Below are 24306 nucleotides of genomic sequence, written 5' to 3' on the forward strand. Positions count from 1 at the left end.
AGAGAGAGCAATGCCACCATCATATATCTCCACTGCAAGAGAGAGAGAGCAATGCCACCATCATATATCTCCCACTGCAAGAGAGAGAGCAATGCCACCATCATATATCTCCCACTGCAAGAGAGAGAGAACAATGCCACCATCATGTATCTCCCACTGCAAGAGAGAGAGCAATGCCACCATCATATATCTCCACTGCAAGAGAGAGAGAACAATGCCACCATCATATATCTCCCACTGCAAGAGACAGAGCAATGCCACCATCATATATCTCCCACTGCAAGAGAGAGAGCAATGCCACCATCATATATCTCCCACTGCAAGAGACAGAGGAATGCCACCATCATATATCTCCCACTGCAAGAGAGAGAGAGCAATGCAACCATCATATATCTCCCACTGCAAGAGAGAGAGAACAATGCCACCATCATATATCTCCCACTGCAAGAGAGAGAGAACAATGCCACCATCATATATCTCCCACTGCAAGAGACAGAGCAATGCCACCATCATATATCTCCCACTGCAAGAGACAGAGGAATGCCACCATCATTTATCTCCCACTGCAAGAGAGAGAGCAATGCCACCATCATATATCTCCCACTGCAAGAGACAGAGGAATGCCACCATCATATATCTCCCACTGCAAGAGAGAGAGAGAGAGAGCAATGCCACCATCATATATCTCCCACTGCAAGAGACAGAGGAATGCCACCATCATATATCTCCCACTGCAAGAGAGAGAGAGCAATGCAACCATCATACATCTCCCACTGCAAGAGAGAGAGAACAATGCCACCATCATATATCTCCCACTGCAAGAGAGAGAGAACAATGCCACCATCATATATCTCCACTGCAAGAGAGTGAGAACAATGCCACCATCATATATCTCCCACTGCAAGAGAGAGAGAACAATGCCACCATCATATATCTCCCACTGCAAGAGAGAGAGCAATGCCACCATCATATATCTCCCACTGCAAGAGACAGAGGAATGCCACCATCATATATCTCCCACTGCAAGAGAGAGAGCAATGCCACCATCATATATCTCCCACTGCAAGAGACAGAGCAATGCCACCATCATATATCTCCCACTGCAAGAGACAGACCAATGCCACCATCATATATCTCCCACTGCAAGAGAGAGAGAGCAATGCCACCATCATATATCTCCCACTGCAAGAGATAGAGCAATGCCACCATCATATATCTCCCACTGCAAGAGAGAGAGAGAGAAATGCCACCATCATATATCTCCCACTGCAAGAGAGAGAGAACAACGCCATCATCATATATCTCCCACTGCAAGAGAGAGAGAACAATGCCACCATCATATATCTCCACTGCAAGAGACAGAGGAATGCCACCATCATATATCTCCCACTGCAAGAGAGAGAGAACAATGCCACCATCATATATCTCCACTGCAAGAGAGAGAGCAATGCCGCCATCATATATCTCCCACTGCAAGAGAGAGAGAGCAATGCCACCATCATATATCTCCCACTGCAAGAGAGAGAGCAATGCCACCATCATATATCTCCCACTGCAAGAGAGAGAGCAATGCCACCATCATATATCTCCCACTGCAAGAGACAGAGGAATGCCACCATCATATATCTCCCACTGCAAGAGAGAGAGCAATGCCACCATCATATATCTCCCACTGCAAGAGACAGAGCAATGCCACCATCATATATCTCCCACTGCAAGAGACAGACCAATGCCACCATCATATATCTCCCACTGCAAGAGAGAGAGAGCAATGCCACCATCATATATCTCCCACTGCAAGAGATAGAGCAATGCCACCATCATATATCTCCCACTGCAAGAGAGAGAGAGAGAAATGCCACCATCATATATCTCCCACTGCAAGAGAGAGAGAACAACGCCATCATCATATATCTCCCACTGCAAGAGAGAGAGAACAATGCCACCATCATATATCTCCACTGCAAGAGACAGAGGAATGCCACCATCATATATCTCCCACTGCAAGAGAGAGAGAACAATGCCACCATCATATATCTCCACTGCAAGAGAGAGAGCAATGCCGCCATCATATATCTCCCACTGCAAGAGAGAGAGAACAATGCCACCATCATATATCTCCCACTGCAAGAGAGAGAGAGCAATGCCACCATCATATATCTCCCACTGCAAGAGACAGAGGAATGCCACCATCATATATCTCCCACTGCAAGAGAGAGAGAGCAATGCAACCATCATATATCTCCCACTGCAAGAGAGAGAGAACAATGCCACCATCATATATCTCCCACTGCAAGAGAGAGAGAACAATGCCACCATCATATATCTCCCACTGCAAGAGACAGAGCAATGCCACCATCATATATCTCTCACTGCAAGAGAGAGAGCAATGCCACCACCATATATCTCCCACTGCAAGAGAGAGAGAACAATGCCACCATCATATATCTCCCACTGCAAGAGACAGAGCAATGCCACCATCATTTATCTCCCACTGCAAGAGAGAGAGAACAATGCCACCATCATATATCTCCCACTGCAAGAGAGAGAGCAATGCCACCATCATATATCTCCACTGCAAGAGACAGAGCAATGCCACCATCATATATCTCCCACTGCAAGAGACAGAGCAATGCCACCATCATATATCTCCCACTGCAAGAGAGAGAGAGAGAGAGCAATGCCACCATCATATATCTCCCACTGCAAGAGACAGAGCAATGCCACCATCATATATCTCCCACTGCAAGAGAGAGAGCAATGCAACCAGCATATATCTCCCACTGCAAGAGAGAGAGAACAATGCCACCATCATATATCTCCCACTGCAAGAGAGAGAGAACAATGCCACCATCATATATCTCCCACTGCAAGAGACAGAGCAATGCCACCATCATATATCTCCCACTGCAAGAGACAGAGCAATGCCACCATCATATATCTCCCACTGCAAGAGAGAGAGCAATGCCACCATCATATATCTCCCACTGCAAGAGAGAGAGAACAATGCCACCATCATATATCTCCCACTGCAAGAGACAGAGCAATGCCACCATCATATATCTCCCACTGCAAGAGAGAGAGAACAATGCCACCATCATATATCTCCACTGCAAGAGAGAGAACAATGCCACCATCATATATCTCCCACTGCAAGAGACAGAGCAATGCCACCATCATATATCTCCCACTGCAAGAGACAGAGCAATGCCACCATCATATATCTCCCACTGCAAGAGAGAGAGAGAGCAATGCCACCATCATATATCTCCCACTGCAAGAGAGAGAGCAATGCCACCATCATATATCTCCCACTGCAAGAGAGAGAGCAATGCCACCATCATATATCTCCCACTGCAAGAGAGAGAGCAATGCCACCATCATATATCTCCCACTGCAAGAGACAGAGGAATGCCACCATCATTTATCTCCCACTGCAAGAGAGAGAGAACAATGCCACCATCATATATCTCCCACTGCAAGAGAGAGAGCAATGCCACCATCATATATCTCCACTGCAAGAGACAGAGCAATGCCACCATCATATATCTCCCACTGCAAGAGACAGAGCAATGCCACCATCATATATCTCCCACTGCAAGAGAGAGAGAGAGAGCAATGCCACCATCATATATCTCCCACTGCAAGAGAGAGAGAGCAATGCCACCATCATATATCTCCACTGCAAGAGAGAGAGAGCAATGCCACCATCATATATCTCCCACTGCAAGAGAGAGAGCAATGCCACCATCATATATCTCCCACTGCAAGAGAGAGAGAACAATGCCACCATCATGTATCTCCCACTGCAAGAGAGAAAGCAATGCCACCATCATATATCTCCCACTGCAAGAGAGAGAGAACAATGCCACCATCATATATCTCCCACTGCAAGAGACAGAGCAATGCCACCATCATATATCTCCCACTGCAAGAGAGAGAGCAATGCCACCATCATATATCTCCCACTGCAAGAGAGAGAGAACAATGCCACCATCATATATCTCCCACTGCAAGAGAGAGAGCAATGCCATCATCATATATCTCCCACTGCAAGAGAGAGAGCAATGCCACCATCATATATCTCCCACTGCAAGAGAGAGAGCAATGCCGCCATCATATATCTCCCACTGCAAGAGAGAGAGAACAATGCCACCATCATATATCTCCCACTGCAAGAGACAGAGCAATGCCACCATCATATATCTCCCACTGCAAGAGACAGAGCAATGCCACCATCATATATCTCCCACTGCAAGAGACAGACCAATGCCACCATCATATATCTTCCACTGCAAGAGAGAGAGCAATGCCACCATCATATATCTCCCACTGCAAGAGAGAGAGAGAGCAATGCCACCATCATATATCTCCCACTGCAAGAGAGAGATAACAACGCCATCATCATATATCTCCCACTGCAAGAGACAGAGCAATGCCACCATCATATATCTCCCACTGCAAGAGACAGACCAATGCCACCATCATATATCTCCACTGCAAGAGAGAGAGAGCAATGCCAGCCTTCCATTGGCATCATATACTCCCTAAACTTAAACTGAAGCACCTACTCTTGGGCACATAAAATACAATTTGGAAGCATTCCCTGTGTGTAAAAATGTTTACTTTCAATGCAGATCTGAAAATATAATCATTACCAGCCAAAGCAGAAGCTCTCTGCCTGGTCTCTTCACTCTTCTCCCCCTCCTCTTCTGCTGAATAAACAGGTTGCCATGCAACTGACATGCATATTCAGCAGAGGAGGGAGGGGGAGCAGAGTGAATTGACCAGGCAGGAAGCTTATCAGCAGAGAACGATCAGCAGAGCTGCATAAACTTGTACCACTCTCTGCAATGAAAGTACCGTTCTCTTCAGGGAATGCTTTCAAATGTTCTTTTATGCACCTAAGAGTAGGTACTTCAGTTTTAGTTTAAAGGAGTTTATTCATACTTTAGAACACTGATAGAACATCACATGTATCACTCCTACACAAAAAGATTTGACATTCAATATTATTAAATGGGGATCTCTACATTCCAGTCGGCAGCTGCTATAACTGCCTAATATTCTAACTAAGCTTGCTTGAAACCATGGCAACGGTATACAAGTTGGTAGAAAATGCTTTCCAAAACCAATTTAAATTGCAAAACGTTTATGCAAAACTGACATCTTAAAACAATCGTTTTGCATTAAAGGGACTCCGAGCACCTCTCATGGGCATTCCTTTAAGACTATGACCAGTACTGCAAAGTACTTAAAGATGCATACCTTTCTGTAGCCTGTGCTCATTTAATGCCTGAATCACCATTCTACATCAATTAGTTTTCGTTTTAATTGCAATTTAAAAATCGCAGCTGCCATCTTGGCTATGTTATAACTTCCGGATCACCCATGTCTTCTCTGTTAGAGAAGTGCATCACTGAATGAAACAGGAAGAGGAAGTGACACGCATGGCCATTGCAAGAGGCTCCTCCAGAGGTGTCATAGCACGACTTTGTTGGAAGTCGTCTGGCTTAAAGGCATGCCCATGAGAGGTGCTCGGAGTCCCTTTAAGTGAAAACCGGTGTACACCCGTGGGTGCATACGTGTCCTCGCATTATGCCGCCAATGGGCTGGCGTCAACTAGTTAAGTAACTGCGACACAAAAAAAAAGTAGATACTTACCTATGAAGGAAGGCTTCCCACGTCTTCCTGGCCCCACCATTGCTGCACGCCGACCTCCGAACATATCCAACAAGATCTTGATGGATCGGTTACGTGGCTGCGCTTCTCACCATGCACAAGCGTGACCATACCATGTGATCATGGCCACGCCTGAGCAGTAAGCGGGAGCCACTCCTCCATGAGCGCCTCTGGTACTGTGCAGGCGTGGGTGGAGCACAGATGTGACGGTCCCAGGCAGCGGCGGTGATCTGGAGCAGGACAGGGGAAGCTTTCCTCTTCTTAGGCAAGTATCTTATTCTTTTGCTATCGGATCACCTCAGGTTCCCTATAAGCCAGATCCAGCTGCTGGGAAGTTGGTTTGCTGTGGCCCTGTAACATGAATACGCTATAGGCACACTGTGCACCAGCAGTCCAGAATGTGTGTCCAGCTTTACAGGGACATAAAGGAATGATTTGCATATTTACTCACTGAGCAGCACTGATGCATCATGGGAAATCCTTCTTGCTCACCTAAAGCTGATCAACTGCAAATACTTTCTTTTTTAACAGACAACTGAAGTCAAATGCTGTAGAAAGTGAGTTCCTGCACGATTTTGGTAGAATCAAACGATTTTATTTAGACAACTGAAGTCAGAGGTATATGGAGGCAGCCATATTTATTTTCTTTTTAAGCAATACTAGTTGCCTGGCTGCAGGCGCGGAGCTAGGGGGGGTCGGGGTAGGACAAGTGCCCCGGGGCGCCGGGTCCCCAAGGGCGCCCAGCTGAGCTGCGGTTTTTTTTTTTTTCTTGCGGGGGGTGAGGGGAGCAGCGCAGAGAAGAGAGAGAGAGCTGTGCGGACGGTGGGGAAGGGGGGCCATCTCCCCCCTCCTTCCCTCACCTTAGGTGCTCTCTCTCTCCCTCGCTGTCCCCTCCAATGTCTGTCCGGTGGCTGGCAGCGGCGGGTGGAACTCACCTCCGTCTCGCTCCAGCGCCGGCCGGAAGTTCGGGTGCGCAGCCGCTGCTCTGGTCTGGACCAGACCGAGTAGCGGCAGATCCATCCGGCGCTGCGACGAGACGGAGGTAAGTTCCGCCCGCCGCTGCCAGCCACCGGACAGACATTGGAGGGGACAGCGAGGGAGAGAGAGCAGCTCTTCTCTGCGCTGCTCCCCTCCTGCTGGGGAGGGGGACACCTGGCTGACCTGGCTACCTACTCTGGGCACCTATACCTCTGGCTACCTACTCTGGGCACATATACCCCTGGCTACCTACTCTGGGCACATATACCCCTGCCTACATATATTGGGCACATATACCCGTAACTACATATATTGGGCATATACCCCTGGCTACCTACTCTGGCCACATATAACCCTGGCTACCTACTCTGGGCACATATACCCCTGCCTACATATATTGGGCACATATACCCCTAACTACATATACTGGGCATATACCCCTGGCTACCTACTCTGGGCACATATACCCCTGGCTACCTACTCTGGGCACATATACCCCTGCCTACATATATTGGGCACATATACCCCTAACTACATATACTGGGCATATACCCCTGGCTACCTACCCTGGGCACCTATGCCCCTGGCTACCTACTCTGGGCACCCATACCCCTGGCTACCTACTCTGGGCACCTATACCCCTGGCTACCTACTCTGGGCACCTATACCCCTGGCTACCTACTCTGGGCACATATACCCCTGGCTACCTACTCTGGGCACATATACCCCTGGCTACCTACTCTGGGCACATATACCCCTGCCTACATATACTGGGCATATATACCCCTGGCTACATATACTGGGCATATATACCCCTGGCTACATATACTGGGCATATATACCCCCTGGCTACGTGGACTGGGCATATATACCCCCTGGCTACATATACTGGGCATATATACCCCTGGCTACATATACTGGGCATATATACCCCTGGCTACATATACTGGGCATATATACCCCCTGGCTACATATACTTGGCATATATACCCCTGGCTACATATACTTGGCATATATACCCCTGGCTACATATACTGGGCATATATACCCCTGCCTATATATACTGGGCATATATACCCCCTGCCTACATATATTGGGCATATATACCCCTGGCTACATATACTGGGCATATATACCCCCTGGCTACGTGGACTGGGCATATATACCCCCTGGCTACATATACTGGGCATATATACCCCTGGCTACATATACTGGGCATATATACCCCTGGCTACGTATACTGGGCACATATACGCCTGACTATATATACTGGGCACATATTATTCTCCTGGCTACATATACTGGGCATATATACCACTGGCCACATATACTGGGCACATATACCTCTGGCTACATATACTGGGCACACATACCCCTGCCTACATATACTGGGCACATATACCGCTGGCTACCTGTTCTGTGGACATCTCTACCCCTGGCTACCTGTTCTGGGGACATCTATACCGCTGGCCACCTATTCTGGGGACATCTATACTGCTGGCCACCTATTCTGGGGACAACTATAGACCTGGGGCTACCTATTTTTGGGGAACTACGTCAGATTGAGTGTATTTTGGAGAACTGCTGCCAGGTGAGAGGTGTCTACCATATTAAGGGGGCATTCTACCTATTTATGTGAAATGCTGTCTATTTATGTGACTCATGACTGCTGAATTTGTCTTTTTGGGGGCCTCATGGTTACTGAATTTGTCTTGTTGGGGGCCTCATGATTTGTTGGGGGCCTCAAGATCGCTGAATTTGTCTTGTTGGGGGCCTCATGATTGCTGAATTTGTCTTGTTGGGGGCCTCATGATTGCTAAATTTTTCTTGTTAGGGGCCTCATGATTGCTGAGTTGGTTATGTTGTGGGCCTCATGATTGCTGAATTTGTCTTGATGGGGGGGGGGGCTCATGATTGCTGAATTTGTCTTGGAACATGCTGGAAGGTACATACTGAGGGAGGGTGGGTGAGCGTGAGCCTGCTAACCTCCATATACATTTGGCTCCACCCATAACCACGCCCACATTTATTATGTGACCACGCCCCTTTTGGCACGGCGCGCGGGCTTGGGGGGGGGGGGGCGCATTAATAGCCTTTGTCCCCGGGCGCTGAAAATCCTAGCTACGCCTCTGCCTGGCTGTCCTGCTGATCCTCTGCCTATAATACTTTCAGCCATAGCCCCTGAACAAACATGCAGCAGATCAGGTGTTTCTGACATTATTGTCAGATCTGACAGGATTAGCTGCATGCTTGTTTCAGGTGTTACTCAGCCAAGTAGATCAGGGCTGCAAGGCAAATGGCATTGTTTAAAAGGAAATAAATATGGCAGTCTCCATATCCCTCTCACTTCAGTTGTCCTTTAACCTCCTTTGCAGCAACCCCGAGTCAGGCTTGGAGGAGAAAAAAAAAGGCTAGGAGCGATTATCCCGAGCCTGACTCGGGGTAGCCACTGGGAGGTATAGGGAGGCAGCGCAGCATGCCAACATTTCTTACTTTCTACTGGCAGTGGATGAGAACGTGGCTCGTGGAGGGGAAGGTGTTTGGGTTATACTCTGTAGACATACCTGGTTGGCAGAGGATGAGAACGTGGCTCGTGAAGGGGAAGGTGTTGGGGTTATACTCTGTAGACATACCTGGTTGGCAGTGGATGAGAACGTGGCTCGTGGAGGGGAAGGTGTTTGGGTTGTACTCTGTAGACGTACCTGGTTGGAAGTGGATGAGAACGTGGCTCGTGGAGGGGAAGGAGTTGGGGTTGTACTCTGTAGACGTACCTGGTTGGCAGTGGATGAGAACGTGGCTCGTGGAGGGGAAGGTTTTGGGGTTGTACTCTGTAGACGTACCTGGTTGGCAGTGGATGAGAACGTGGCTCGTGGAGGGGAAGTTGTTGGGGTTGTACTCTGTAGACATACCTGGTTGGCAGTGGATGAGAACGTGACTCGTGGAGGGGAAGGTGTTGGGATTATGCTCTGTAGACGTACCTGGTTGGCAGTGGATGAGAACGTGGCTCATGGAGGGGGAGGAGTTGGGGTTGTACTCTGTAGACATACCTGGTTGGCAGTGGATGAGAACGTGGCTCGTGGAGGAGAAGCTGTTGGGGTTGTACTCTGTAGACATACCTGGTTGGCAGTGGATGAGAACGTGGCTCGTGGAGGGGAAGGTGTTGGGATTATGCTCTGTAGACGTACCTGGTTGGCAGTGGATGAGAACGTGGCTCGTATAGGTGAAGGTGTTGGGGTTATACTTTGTAGACATACCTGGTTGGCAGTGGATGAGAACGTGGCTCGTGGAGGGGAAGTGGTTAGGGTTGTACTGTGTAGACATACCTGGTTGGCAGTGGATGAGAACGTAGCTCGTGTAGGGGGAAGTTGTTGGGGTTGTACTCTGTAAAGGTACCTGGTTGGCAGTGGATGAGAACGTGGCTCGTGGAGGGGAAGTGGTTAGGGTTGTACTGTGTAGACATACCTGGTTGGCAGTGGATGAGAACGTAGCTCGTGTAGGGGGAAGTTGTTGGGGTTGTACTCTGTAAAGGTACCTGGTTGGCAGTGGATGAGAACGTGGCTCGTGGAGGGGAAGGTGTTGGGATTATACTCTGTAGACGTACCTCGTTGGCAGTGGATGAGAACGTAGCTCGTGGAGGGGCAGGTGTTGGGGTTGTACTCTGTAGACATACCTGGTTGGCAGTGGATGAGAACGTGGCTCATGGAGGGAAAGGTGTTGGGATTATACTCTGTAGACGTACCTGGTTTGCCGTGGATGAGAACGTGGCTCATGGAGGGAAAGGTGTTGGGATTATACTCTGTAGACGTACCTGGTTTGCCGTGGATGAGAACGTGACTCGTGGAGGGAAAGGTGTTGGGGTTATACTCTGTAGACGTACCTGGTTGGCAGTGGATGAGAACGTGACTCGTGGAGGGGAAGGTGTTGGGGTTGAACTCTGTAGACGTACCTGGTTGGAAGTGGATGAGAACGTGGCTCATGGAGGGGGAGGAGTTGGGGTTGTACTCTGTAGACATACCTGGTTGGCAGTGGACAACAACACGGCTCGTGGAGGGGAAGGTGTTGGGGTTGTACTCTGTAGACATACCTGGTTGGCAGTGGATGAGAACGTGGCTCGTGGAGGGGAAGGAGTTGGGGTTGTACTCTGTAGACATACCTGGTTGGCAGTGGATGAGAACGTGGCTCGTGGAGGGAAAGGTGTTGGGGTTATACTATGTAAAGGTACCTGGTTGGCAGTGGCGAGAACGTGGCTCGGGGAGGGGAAGGTGTTGGGGTTGTACTCTGTAGACATACCTGGTTGGCAGTGGACAAGAACGTGGCTCGTGGAGGGGAAGGTGTTGGGGTTGTACCCTGTAGTGCGTACCTGGTTGGCAGTGGACGAGAACATGGCTCGGGGAGGGGAAGGTGTTGAGGTTGTATTCTGTAGATGTACCTGGTTGGCAGTGGATGAGAACGTGGCTCGTGAAGGGGAAGGTGTAGGGGTTATACTCTGTAGACATACCTGGTTGGCAGTGGATGAGAACGTGGCTCGTGGAGGGGAAGGTGTTTGGGTTATACTCTGTAGACATACCTGGTTGGCAGAGGATGAGAACGTGGCTCGTGGAGGGGAAGGAGTTGGGGTTGTACTCTGTAGACGTACCTGGTTGGCAGTGGATGAGAACGTGGCTCGTGGAGGGGAAGGTTTTGGGGTTGTACTCTGTAGACGTACCTGGTTGGCAGTGGATGAGAATGTGGCTCGTGGAGGGGAAGTTGTTGGGGTTGTACTCTGTAGACATACCTGGTTGGCAGTGGATGAGATCGTAGCTCGTGGAGGAGAAGCTGTTGGGGTTGTACTCTGTAGACATACCTGGTTGGCAGTGGATGAGAACGTGGCTCGTGGAGGGGAAGGTGTTTGGGTTATACTCTGTAGACATACCTGGTTGGCAGAGGATGAGAACGTGGCTCGTGGAGGGGAAGGAGTTGGGGTTGTACTCTGTAGACGTACCTGGTTGGCAGTGGATGAGAACGTGGCTCGTGGAGGGGAAGGTTTTGGGGTTGTACTCTGTAGACGTACCTGGTTGGCAGTGGATGAGAACGTGGCTCGTGGAGGGGAAGTTGTTGGGGTTGTACTCTGTAGACATACCTGGTTGGCAGTGGATGAGATCGTAGCTCGTGGAGGAGAAGCTGTTGGGGTTGTACTCTGTAGACATACCTGGTTGGCAGTGGATGAGAACGTGGCTCGTGGAGGGGAAGGTGTTGGGATTATGCTCTGTAGACGTACCTGGTTGGCAGTGGATGAGAACGTGGCTCGTATAGGTGAAGGTGTTGGGGTTATACTTTGTAGACATACCTGGTTGGCAGTGGATGAGAACGTGGCTCGTGGAGGGGAAGTGGTTAGGGTTGTACTGTGTAGACATACCTGGTTGGCAGTGGATGAGAACGTAGCTCGTGTAGGGGGAAGTTGTTGGGGTTGTACTCTGTAAAGGTACCTGGTTGGCAGTGGATGAGAACGTAGCTCGTGGAGGGGTAGGTGTTGGGGTTGTACTCTGTAGACATACCTGGTTGGCAGTGGATGAGAACGTGGCTCATGGAGGGAAAGGTGTTGGGATTATACTCTGTAGACGTACCTGGTTTGCCGTGGATGAGAATGTGGCTCGTGGAGGGGAAGGTGTTGGGGTTGTACTCTGTAGACGTACCTGGTTGGCAGTGGATGAGAACGTGGCTCGTGGAGGGGAAGGTGTTGGGGTTGTACTCTGTGGACGTACCTGGTTGGCAGTGGATGAGAACGTGGCTCGTGGAGGGGAAGGTGTTGGGGTTATACTCTGTAGACGTACCTGGTTGGCAGTGGATGAGAACGTGACTCGTGGAGGGGAAGGTGTTGGGGTTGTACTCTGTAGACGTACCTGGTTGGCAGTGGATGAGAACGTGGCTCGTGGAGGGGAAGGTGTTGGGGTTGTACTCTGTAGACGTACCTGGTTGGCAGTGGATGAGAACGTGGCTCGTGGAGGGGAAGGTGTTGGGGTTATACTCTGTAGACGTACCTGGTTGGCAGTGGATGAGAACGTGGCTCGTGGAGGGGAAGGTGTTGGGGTTGTACTCTGTAGACGTACCTGGTTGGCAGTGGATGAGAACGTGGCTCGTGGAGGGGAAGGTGTTGGGGTTGTACTCTGTAGACGTACCTGGTTGGCAGTGGATGAGAACGTGACTCGTGGAGGAGAAGGTGTTGGGGTTGTACTCTGTAGACGTACCTGGTTGGCAGTGGATGAGAACGTGGCTCGTGGAGGGGAAGGTGTTGGGGTTATACTTTGTAGACATACCTGGTTGGCAGTGGATGAGAATGCGGCTCGTGGAGGGGAAGGTGTTGGGGTTGTACTCTGTAGACGTACCTGGTTGGCAGTGGATGAGAACGTGGCTCGTGGAGGGGAAGGTGTTGGGGTTATACTCTGTAGACGTACCTGGTTGGCAGTAGATGAGAACGTGGCTCGTGGAGGTGGCTCGGTCTGGGACGCCCGTTCCTGCAGTACAATGACAGTGATGAGTGTATATGAGAGGAGCACCATAGAGCAGTAATAATATCAGTGGGGAGGAAAGGGTCTCACCCTCAGAGGGTTGTTGAAGGTCTGGGAGGCTCTCTCGCTGTAGTTGAACTGGTTGGTGAGTTTTCTCTCCTTCTTGCCCCTGGATGGGACCTGCTCCCCCTCCGTACCATCCATGCTGGTCTGCAGACACAATCACAGCCGTCACCAGGAGACTCACACAAAGGACGTTCACACTACAGAATAGCTAACAAAACACATGGCAAACCCCTATAACCAGGGTATGAATCGTGTGTGTGCAGACTTCCTACTAAAAGCCCTCCTACTGCTTTTTTAGTAGGAGGGCTTTTTGGTTCCTTTTATCCCCCTATACATTCCTAGTAGTTTGGGTCATCCTGAGCTGCTTGGTTACTGTCAAAAGAAAGAGCAATGAATTTCCTGACAGGGCTTCCAGGGGGTGGAAACTCCTCTGCAGCCGCAGCGCTTTGGCCAGTGATCGCTACACAGCCGCAATATGGCTGTATGAAGATCCGTGGCATTTTTTTCCTATTTTCCCAATATTTTTTTTTTTTTGGGGGGAAGGGGAGTGTGGGAATTTTTTTTAAACAAAATTATGTGGCGTCCTCCCTCCTGAAACTTTTTAACCCCTTGTCCCCCATGCAGGCTGGGATAGCCAGAATGTGGAGCTCCTACTGATTGGGGCTTCACACCCTGACTATACCAGCTGCAAAAAGGTCCCTTACTGCCGATTTTTGTTGCAGGGTATCTGTTGCCCCCCCCCCCCCCCCCCCAGGTTTATTTTGCCCTGGGGCCCCATTGTTGCTAAAACTGGCCCTGATTATTATTTAACCTCCTGAGCGGTATGGACGAGCTCAGCTCGTCCATCACCGCCGGAGGCTGCCGCTCAGGCCCTGCTGGGCCAGATTTTCCTCAAATAAAAAGCAGCACACGCAGCCGGCACTTTGCCAGCCGCGTGTGCTGCCTGATCGCCGCCGCTCTGTGGCGATCCGCCGCGAGCAGTGGCGAAAGAGGGTCCCCCCAGCCGCCCAAGCCCTGCGCAGCCGGACCAATCAGTTCCGGCCAGCGCTAAGGGCTGGATCGGAGGCGGCTGACGTCAGGACGTCGGCTGACGTCCATGACGTCACTCCGCTCGTCGCCATGGCGACGAGGAAAGCCAAACAAGGAAGGCTGCTCATTGCGGCCTTCCTTGTTTATTCTGGGCGCCGGAGGCGATCGGAAGAACGCCTCCGGAGCGCCCTCTAGTGGGCTTTCATGCAGCCAACTTTCAGTTGGCTGCATGAAATAGTATTTTTTAATTAAAAAAAACCTCTCCCGCAGCCTCCCTGGCGATCTCAATAGAACGCCGGGGAGGTTAAATAGCTTGCCTACCATCACTACATGTGTCAATCTCTGCATAGAATGGAGGGAGAAACTGTATAAGGGAGGGGCGTGGTTTTGAGAAATTGGGGCGTGGTTAAAGGTGTGGCAGGGGCGTGTCGTAGTGTCCCTTTTTCCTGGCTCCAAAAGTTGAGAAGTATGCAGTTGAAGTAAAGAAACACTGACCACGCCCCTCAGCACCTGTGTTTCCATTTAAAATCATGGTCCCTAAGCAGGGTGAGCATAGCCCCTCCTCCTTTCTTGTATGTATGTAGTAGCAGCCATTGTGGTCTGGCTGCATGCTGCAGCTCTCCTCCTCGGATCATATTTTAAAAAAATAAATAAAATAACAAAATCGGAATCGCATGTAGTGTGCAAGAGGCCTAAAACTGATTTATCTGCATGCGTGGGTTCCTTAGAATGGCTGAAGCTGACAGACCTCAGCATAATTCCCAGGTTATGAGCATGGAGTGTTTGCTTGTGTGCTGTCTGGTATAGGAAGGGTAGGGACCCTACCACATAGCATAGCTCCCAACTGTCCCTCTTTTGGAGCCCTGTGCCTCTGTCCCTCTTTCTTCCTTATTTGTCCCTCTTTCAGGACATATTTCTATATAAATATATATATTTCTCTACTAATAAATGTGTTTGATTGACTCTAAACTTTATTCCAATCTTTTAAATTGATATATTACTCTTTTTAAAATGTTAATATGTAGGAACATGAAGCAGGATAGAAAGGACCAGCGTGGTTTGAATTATAAAACAACATACTTTTCTTATGAAATCTTTATGGCATGCGTGGTCTAGGGGTGTGACGGCGTGATCAGGGGTGCGGCAGGGGCGTGATCAGGGGCATGGCTTAAGTGTCCCTCTTCTCACCTCAGAAAGTTGGGAGGTGTGCCATACAGGGAAACCTCATCGCCTGGTGGTACAGTACACAACAGTACACAATCTAATTGCATGCAATCCATTTTTAAATCAAATTTTCCCTTTCCTTAACAACATATTCTTGCAGCCTAGTTGTTTTTAATGCTTCTAGCGTTCCAGCTTGATGTGACTGTCATGAGTGCAGAGGGTTAATGATTGTATATAAATTGACCACTAACCTCAGCACCTGCGTTTCCATTTCAATCAAGGTCCGTAAGCAGGGAGAGTATAGCCCCTCCTTCCTTGTATGGAAGTGTACCAGGACGCAAGAAAATCAATGTAAAGCTTAGTCATCATTGGATGACAAAACCAGTAGGGCGGAGCCAGGGTTGCACACGCCGAGGCAGCACATGGGAAGAAGACGGCAGACGCGCTAATCCACCCAGCCAGGAGATGGTGATATACAACGCTGTTTTAATGTGATTTAATCACTTGAGGACCGTAGGCTTACACCCCCTAGTGACCAGCCTATGTTTTACAATTTAGGCCACTGCAGCTTTAAGGGTTCGTTGCAGGGCCGTACAACTCGACACACAAGTGATTCCCCCCCACCCACCCCTTTTCTGCCCACCAACAGAGCTCTCTGTTTGTGGGCTGCGATCGCTCCTGGAATGTTTATTTAGTTTTGTATAAATATTTGTTTATTTTTTAAATAAATTCTGCTATTTCTTTTATATATTTTTTTTACCCCACCTCCCCATGACAGCAGATCGCTTCTCTGCCTCCCAGGGGGGCTTTCCTCAGTACAGTGTTGCCGTAGATCGCAGCGCTCTATTGTGCAAGTCTCCTAGCGGAGCAGAGCTCTGTCATTCAAGCGGAGATGCATCGGCATGCGTGATCTCCAGCAAAACACGCCCCCAGGACTTGACGCCAATCTGCTTTAGGTGATCCTGGGGGAGCAACCACGTTGACGCCCATCGGCGTGACGAGGTCGTTAGGTAGTTAGATGTACGGACATGACTGATTTTATGATGTTTTATTAAAGAAGCAGTTTTACACACGTCTGCCCTGTCTGAGTTTGTCTGCAGTGTAAATTTGGACAGAGGCGCCAGGCAGGTTAAAATGATCTAAAAACACCTAAAAAGGAGGAGTACAGGTGGACTTAACTCCTGAAATGATGGACAATCGAGATTGTTCAAATCGCAAACAACAATTTATTTTGGCACTCCGCAATGCGTTTCGCAGGTATAACCCGCTTCATCAGGCAAGGAGTGAAGCTCAAAAAGGTCCAATAGTGGCAATGCAACTCTTTTTGTCTGAGTTTGCCTGCAGAGTTGTCGTAAAGTAAACCCAGGTGGCGGTTACTGACTAACTGTAGTTAACAAGTCAGTGCCGGTGAGCAGGGGCATATGGGGGTGCCTGAAGTAGCAGGTGGTGGACTCTACGCCCTTACCGTGCACTGTTTCTAAAGGCAGAGTGTACCTTTACACCAATGGGTGATATCACTGGTGATTGAAGACAGATTGCACTATGTGGAGTTATTTGTTTATTTAAAGGTGTATCTTAGGGTGATCCGTAGGATTAAAGAAGAAATCTGAGGATTGAGCGCTGCTGTATTATTATAAATAAATGTATACTGTATATCCGCCCACTGTACCTGCGCCTCTGACTTCCCCTCTTTCTCTGCATCTCCCGCCTCTCCGGAGTCACTGGGCGGAGCCTCTGCAAGACACACACAGATGGCAATATAAATGTCCATATATAGGAGAGGAGAGATCAGAGCATTACTGGACAGGATGACAACACATTACAATATTACCCATCATGCACAGCACAAACTTCTATTAATAAAGTATAACTGAAGTTCTGAGACCTGAACAGCTGAGCAGAAAAGGAAATGTTTGTTTGTTTTACAAAAAGGTTAATGGACATCTGAAGTGAGAGGGATATGAAGGCCGACATATGTATTTCCTTTTACACAATACACATTGCCCGGCAGTGCTGCTGATCCTCTGCCTGTAATACTTTGAGCCATAGACCCTGAACAAGCATGAAGTGTGACTGGATTAGCTGCATGCTTGTTTCAAGTGTGTGATTCAGACACTACTGCAGCCAAAGAGATCAAAAAACTGGTATGGTGGTAATGAATTAAATATGGCAGCCTCTATATTCTTTTCACTTCAGGTGTGCTTTAAAAAGCTTAAAGGTAAAATGTACTTCTTTAAAGTTAAGCGAAGTAAAAAAAAAAAAAAACAGATTCTTACCTACGGAGAGGGATGGCTCTGGGTCCTATAGACCGTTCCAATCATCTCCTGGTCCCCTCCTTCCAGAGCAGGTTCTTCCGTTCAAATGCCCCGCTGAAGGAGGCTACAGAATTCTTCAGGAGCCTGAGTGCTTCCTATGACAGGCAGGGCCGGATTTGTACTCTTTACCGCCCTAGGCCACTGTCACCAGCCGCCCTACTTCAGTATAGGTAGCCTGATGACTCCTCCCCCCTTTCCCTCCAGTATAGGTAGCCTGATGACTCCTCCCCCCTTTCCCTCCAGTATAGGTAGCCTGATGACTCCTCCCCCCTTTCCCTCCAGTATAGGTAGCCAGAAGACCCCCCCCCAGTATAGGTAGAAAGAGGACTCCTCCCCCTTACCTCTAGTATATGTAGCCAGATGACTCCTCCCCCCTTTCCCTCCAGTATAGGTAGCCAGATGACTCCTCCCCCCTTTCCCTCCAGTATAGGTAGCCAGATGACTCCCTTAATCCCTCCTCCCACCCCCTTGCAGTATAGGTAGCCAGCTCCCCTTCACACCACAGAAGCCATCAGTGTCACTCATTTCTCCACTTGTCTCCAGTGCAGAAGCTTCCTCTTCCTTTCTGGCTCCAATGCTGCCCAAGTCTATAGCCGCCGGCCACAATGCAAACATGCACAGAGAGCAAGATGGCTGCTGCACAGGCAGCTAGCAGCAGAGTACCGCGGTTACGCACTCGCCTGATCTCCCTGCATTGCAGCATTTGAAAGCTTGCCAATGATGCACCAGTTTATCCTGCTGCTTTGGTGCCCCTGCTCCTGTGGTGCCCTAGGCCATGGCCTTAGTCTAAATCCGGCCCTGACGACGGGCGGCTCCGTACTGCGCATGTGGTAGAGAACGAGAGCACCGGGAGAGGAGGGGGAGGCTCTATAGGACCCAGAGTCTTCCCTCTCCATAGGTAAGAATCTGTTTTTTTTTTTTTAGATCACTTCAGACTCCCTTTAAGAGACTCAGAGATGAAATAAATGCAAGATTTTTTACTTACCAGGGGCTTCCTCCAGCCCAATAAGCACGGATGCAGCCGGTCCCGGTCGAATTATACGTGTCTCGCGTCTGCACGGCCTTGGCCGAGCGCGCTGCCGCTCATGTCTCCTCTCCGGGAGCTTACTGCGCAGGTGCAGTACAAGAAAACCTCGTACTTGCGCCTGTGCAGTAAGCTCCTGGAGACGTGAGCGGGAGCGCGCATTATTCATCTTGTCAGACGAATAATTGCCCGATGCCGGCGGGGAACGAGTGATCAGAGGAGGACGGTTAACAGCTACAGGGGGCTGATAGAAGCCCCAGGTAAGCGTCTGTTTTTGTTTATTGGACGACTCCACAGAACCCACTTAAAGTAGTTTCTTTACGCAATGTGTCTTTTGTATCTAATGTAGCCCACAGTCCTCATACTGGGACACTTTGTGCTCTGTTTGTGTTTGTCTTTATCTTCCAATGTGATTTTTACAATGGTAATTATCGATTACTCCCATAAAAGGATCGATAAGGGCATTTTCTCTCTTCCCATACAATCGTAAAATCCAACATGCTGATCGGTTAAATTGGTTGGTGGAGCTCTCACCTTCGATGATGCCCAGTCTGGCCTTCTGGCGGCGCGCCTCGTCTGAGTCCTTGTGCAGCATGTTTCCATCCAGTGAGAAGTGTACGGCCAGCTGATCTACAATGCTGATGGGTCTGTAGGCCCGCTCCTGTGATGAGAACCAATGTAAGAGTCATGTGACCTGTCATGTGATGTGTATTCAGGGGGTGCTGACCATCATCTGCCTTACCAAGCTCTGCTCACTGGAGTAAAGTGGGGATGCAGGTTAATGCAAATTCTGTAAGCTTGAAAAAGGACCAATCGAATTCCACCTCAGCAAGATCTGATTGGTCCGTTTTCAAGCTGCATATATTTGCATGCAAAAGTCACATAATCTGCATCAACTCAGAATTCTGTGCATCCCTAGAGTAAAGCTGTATTTCACTTGGTATCATAAGTTATGAGAAAACCCAAAGTGGATTTTTTTTTTAAATGACAAAATGTACAGCTCTCTCGTGCTTTGCCATGAAGTTACGAGAAGAGACTATATATATGCTTGTAATTATTTGTAATGCATTTGTACGTCTTGTACAGCACTTAAAGTGGACCCAAACTAAAAATACAAGATTTCAGAAATAAAATCTATTTTCTAAATTATAATAATAAATAACAGCCTTTTTCAGCTGCATGATGACAAATACAAAATATTTTACATTTATTGGAGGAACCCCTCCCTTCCTTTCATATTGTCCGAGACAGAATCCGGCAGACTGGTTGAGTAGATGGTGTCCGGCAAAGGAGAATTTGCTCTGGCTGCCACCTGTATAACCCTAGTTATGAAAAGAGAAGGGTGAAAAGCATGCACTGAAATGCTCATAGGCTTGAAGGAGTGTTTATCTATCTTTGAATGTGTCAGAGTGGTGCAACTAAATATTTTGAATTAAAAACATGTTTGGTTTGGGTCCGCTTTAAGCACTCTGCACTGTTATTAGGGCACCCTCGACGAAGCCCCTGCAGGGGGCGAAACATGTAGAGAATTTTTTTTTCCTTCTCATTAGTACTGGTGTTTGCAGTACATCAGCCACCTTTTGATGAAGCTGACAGCATCAAATACTGATGCACAGGGACAGCATGGAATTTTGTTTTGTGTATACAGAAGAAACTCGTTAGTAGAATCTTTATAGTAAACTCTGATATAGTGAACCTCTGGATATAATAAACGCAAATAAATATAATATATATGACCAATTCGGATACAGTAAACTACTTTCCCTGGTCCCTTGAAGTTTACTATAAAGGGATTCTACTGTACTATATACACTCCAGCACCACCAGCTGTCTCACAGGATTTTAATGCGTATCTATCAGAAGTTATATTTTAGGACATAAATGTGTGCATATCCACTTGAGGCAGTATTACCCCCTCTACTGTGCTTCTAGATCTCACATGGGTCATATCAAAACATGGTGATGTTTTATAAGTTATTGAATGCAAATTTAAGCTAATGCAGTCCCAGGCAGCCCTCACAGCCAGAAGCTCACTGTAATTGAACAGCCCAGTTATATAAAATATTACATAAATAATATATAAAAGAGAACTGCATTTGCAATGGCTTACCTTTCAGAAATCATCTCTGTGGTTTGATATGACCCAGATGAGGGTTCCAAACTATTATTATTATTTATTGTATTTATAAAGCGCCAACATATTACGCAGCCAACATGCTACTTGTAGCTTTGGCAAAACTAGTTGGACTGGCGCGGCGTGCAGCATGTGGTCATCTCAGCGTCTACCTTCTCCTCCTTTCTGGTAAGCTACATGTAATCCTCTTCCCTACCGCCGTTCTCCTATACCCCCCTGTTCCTGGCCAATCGGTTGTTTTGCTGCCTCTTGGTTTCATTTCCCTCCTCCTTCTCCTTCACTTGGTGACTCCATTGCTCTGCCTGCACGTTTTTATACTATTCCTTTCACCAGGGCCGGCCTTAGGTTTCACAGCGCCCTGAGCGTAACCAGATTTTGGTGCCCCCCCCCTCATCCTAACACGCGCACACACACACTTCATACTTTTACAAGTTTACAAAAATGCTTACCAAAACCACCCAACTCACAAATCGCCGGAAAGGGGAAAAAAGCATTAAAAAACGACCAACGCAAACGCACCTGGAACGCAATATGAACAAGGCCTAACTGTGAATAGCATTTTTTTTTAAAGGACAGCCAAAGCTTTCTAACTACAAGCATTTATACCTACCTGGGTCTTTTCTCCTGCCCTCTGTAGGCTGTGAGCTCCCTCAAATCCTCCTGGTCCTTTCCGCTTCTTCCCTGTCCAGCCTGGTAGTTTGGGATTCCTGCGTATGCACAGCGAAGCAGAACTAAGCCTAATTGCAGCTTTAACCAGGCCAGATGGGAGGAACGGACGAGCCCAGGAGGACAGCCAGGAAGCCCCAGGTAAGTATAAATGCTTGTAGTTAGAAAGTTTTCGTTAAAGGGAAACTTAAGTGAAAGGAAGGAAAAAAAAAAAAGGGATTTCAACCTACCTGGGGCCTCTTTCAGCCCCCTGGACACATACTGTGCCCACGACATCCTGCTAACCCCCTCTGGCCAGCAGCAGTAACCCCTGCAAAGCTGGTCTGTCGCCGCCAGTCGGTGGCTACTGCGTATGTGTGGCCTTAAGCTGTGTGCACCCTGGTCGCACTACCGCCGCCAGAAGCACTCTGCGCAGTATGTGGAAATTGCTACTGTGCATGCGCCGAACGCGCCTTATAGTGGGAGTGTGACCAGGGTGCACGCCGCCGCACATGCGCAGTACCTTGCAACTGGCCAACTTCGCAGGGGTTGACGCTGCTTGCCGGAGGGGATCAGGAGGATGTTGTGGCCACAGTAAGAGTCCGGGGGCTGGAAGAAACCCCAGGTAAGTTAAAATCTTTTTTCTATTTTTTCTTAAGCTATTCCGGCAGTAAAATAAAAAAAAAAACAACGTTTTACTCACCTGGGGCTTCATCCAGCTCCTAGAACAGTTTAACGTCCCACGCTGCCGTTCCGCTGTCAGACAGGCTCTGGTCTCCCCTCCAGTAGATCATGTCCTGCGGCCAGAATTGGGATGTTCTGCGCGGGCGCAATGTTTGTCTCTCATCATCGATTGCGCAAAATAGTCGCCAGTCACAGGGGGGAGGGGAATCACTGCAAATCACTACACAAACAGACCCTTCCCACCAATAAGCCCACACTGCAAACACATACATACTCTTCTCTACCCCCCTCCCCCCTCCAAAAAAAAAAAAAAAAAACCTCACCTCCCTCCCAATAAACCCACTTCACTAACTCACACTTACCCTTCCTCCCCTCACTACAACCAAATCACCTACACATGCAGACCCTTCCCTCCCCCCCATAAAGCCACATCACCAATTCCCCAAGTGCTAGACATTTATAAAGATCGAAATTAAAAGGAAAAAAAAAAGCACCTCAGACCTCTGTTGTATGTGCAATACACTCTCTGGCAGTCTGGCTGGAGCCCTAGCACATTGTTGAGGAGCCTGATCCAGTCTGCCGAGCTGAGGGAGAAGGTGTCAGCACAGCAGCGTAAGCTGCTCTCTTCATGCCTGCACTCCCTGATTGCCATGCTGGCTCTGTTCTCTTCTCCCCACCTCTTCCGTACTCACATGGCAGGGCAGGCACTTTCGGGGCTGCGGTATGAAGAAAGAGCGGGGACTGGGGAAGCAGGCAGCGGTATGAACATGTGCCGCCGCCGCGTCACACATGAGCTCCAATGACTGCAAGCTGCGCGCATCTGACGTGTAATGCGCACTGCGTGCATGAGGGGAATGGGAGACACGATCGATCGCTCTGAAAGCGGCCAGGCCGGGTGGGGAGGCACGCTCCCTGTTTTGCTGACCAGAGCACAAACAACATTATGCGGCCGGGGAGGCAGGAGCGCGGTGCGGCGCCCCCCTGAAAGCCGGCGCCCTGAGCGATCGCTCCAGTCGCTCAGGTCAAAGGCCGGCCGTGCCTTTCACCATATTACTCCTTTGGAGTTTGATATTTTCTGGCACCTTTTACTACGACCCTCAGTTTTCACTCCACAGACTGATCTTGCCATGGTGTTTATACCGTGTGTCCCCGAAAATAAGAGTGTCTTCTATTAATTTTTGCTCCAAATGTTGTGCTAGGGCTTATTTTCAGGGGATGTCTTATATTTCTATGAACACACAAGTTCCTGTGCTGTGTGTCCTCCGGACTTCCCCACTGTGCCATCTCTTCCTCTGCTGGAGCCGCCTCTTGTGTGCGCCTGTGTCCTCCTGCCTTCCCTACTGTGCTATCTCTTCCTCTGCTGGAGCCGCCTCTTGTGTGCGCCTGTGTCCTCCTGCCTTCCCTACTGTGCTATCTCTTCCTCTGCTGGAGCCGCCTCTTGTGTGCGCCTGTGTCCTCCTGCCTTCCCTACTGGGCTATCTCTTCCTCTGCTGGAGCCGCCTCTTGTGTGCGCCTGTGTCCTCCGGACTTCCCCACTGTGCCATCTCTTCCTCTGCTGGAGCCGCCTCTTGTGTGCGCCTGTGTCCTCCTGCCTTCCCTACTGTGCTATCTCTTCCTCTGCTGGAGCCGCCTCTTGTGTGCGCCTGTGTCCTCCTGCCTTCCCTACTGTGCTATCTCTTCCTCTGCTGGAGCCGCCTCTTGTGTGCGCCTGTGTCCTCCTGCCTTCCCTACTGGGCTATCTCTTCCTCTGCTGGAGCCGCCTCTTGTGTGCGCCTGTGTCCTGCCTTCCCTACTGTGCTATCTCTTCCTCTGCTGGAGCCGCCTCTTGTGTGCGCCTGTGTCCTCCTGCCTTCCCTACTGTGCCATCTCTTCCTCTGCTGGAGCCGCCTCTTGTGTGCGCCTGTGTCCTCCTGCCTTCCCTACTGTGCTATCTCTTCCTCTGCTGGAGCCGTCTCTTGTGTGCCCCTGTGTCCTGCCTTCCCTACTGTGCTATCTCTTCCTCTGCTGGAGCCGCCTCTTGTGTGCGCCTGTGTCCTCCTGCCTTCCCTACTGTGCTATCTCTTCCTCTGCTGGAGCCGCCTCTTGTGTGCGCCTGTGTCC

At 49.2% G+C, this 24306-nt stretch overlaps 1 protein-coding gene across 4 annotated transcripts in view; it reads right to left on the reverse strand.

Moving 5' to 3' along the window:
- The window catches only part of DNAI1 (dynein axonemal intermediate chain 1), a 269556-nt gene that overhangs the window by 172669 nt on the left and 72581 nt on the right, over positions 1-24306 (reverse strand). For all 4 annotated transcript variants that reach the window (XM_068253053.1, XM_068253042.1, XM_068253033.1 and 1 more), the window contains exons 6-9: positions 19278-19404; positions 17074-17138; positions 13236-13355; positions 13092-13151 (exon numbers count right to left, since the gene is read on the reverse strand). In XM_068253053.1, the coding sequence (XP_068109154.1) occupies positions 13092-13151; positions 13236-13355; positions 17074-17138; positions 19278-19404 (372 nt within the window). The remainder of the gene's footprint in view (positions 1-13091; positions 13152-13235; positions 13356-17073; positions 17139-19277; positions 19405-24306) is intronic.

This window comes from Hyperolius riggenbachi, chromosome 1 (assembly GCF_040937935.1).
Source record: "Hyperolius riggenbachi isolate aHypRig1 chromosome 1, aHypRig1.pri, whole genome shotgun sequence".
Lineage (NCBI taxonomy): Eukaryota > Metazoa > Chordata > Amphibia > Anura > Hyperoliidae > Hyperolius > Hyperolius riggenbachi.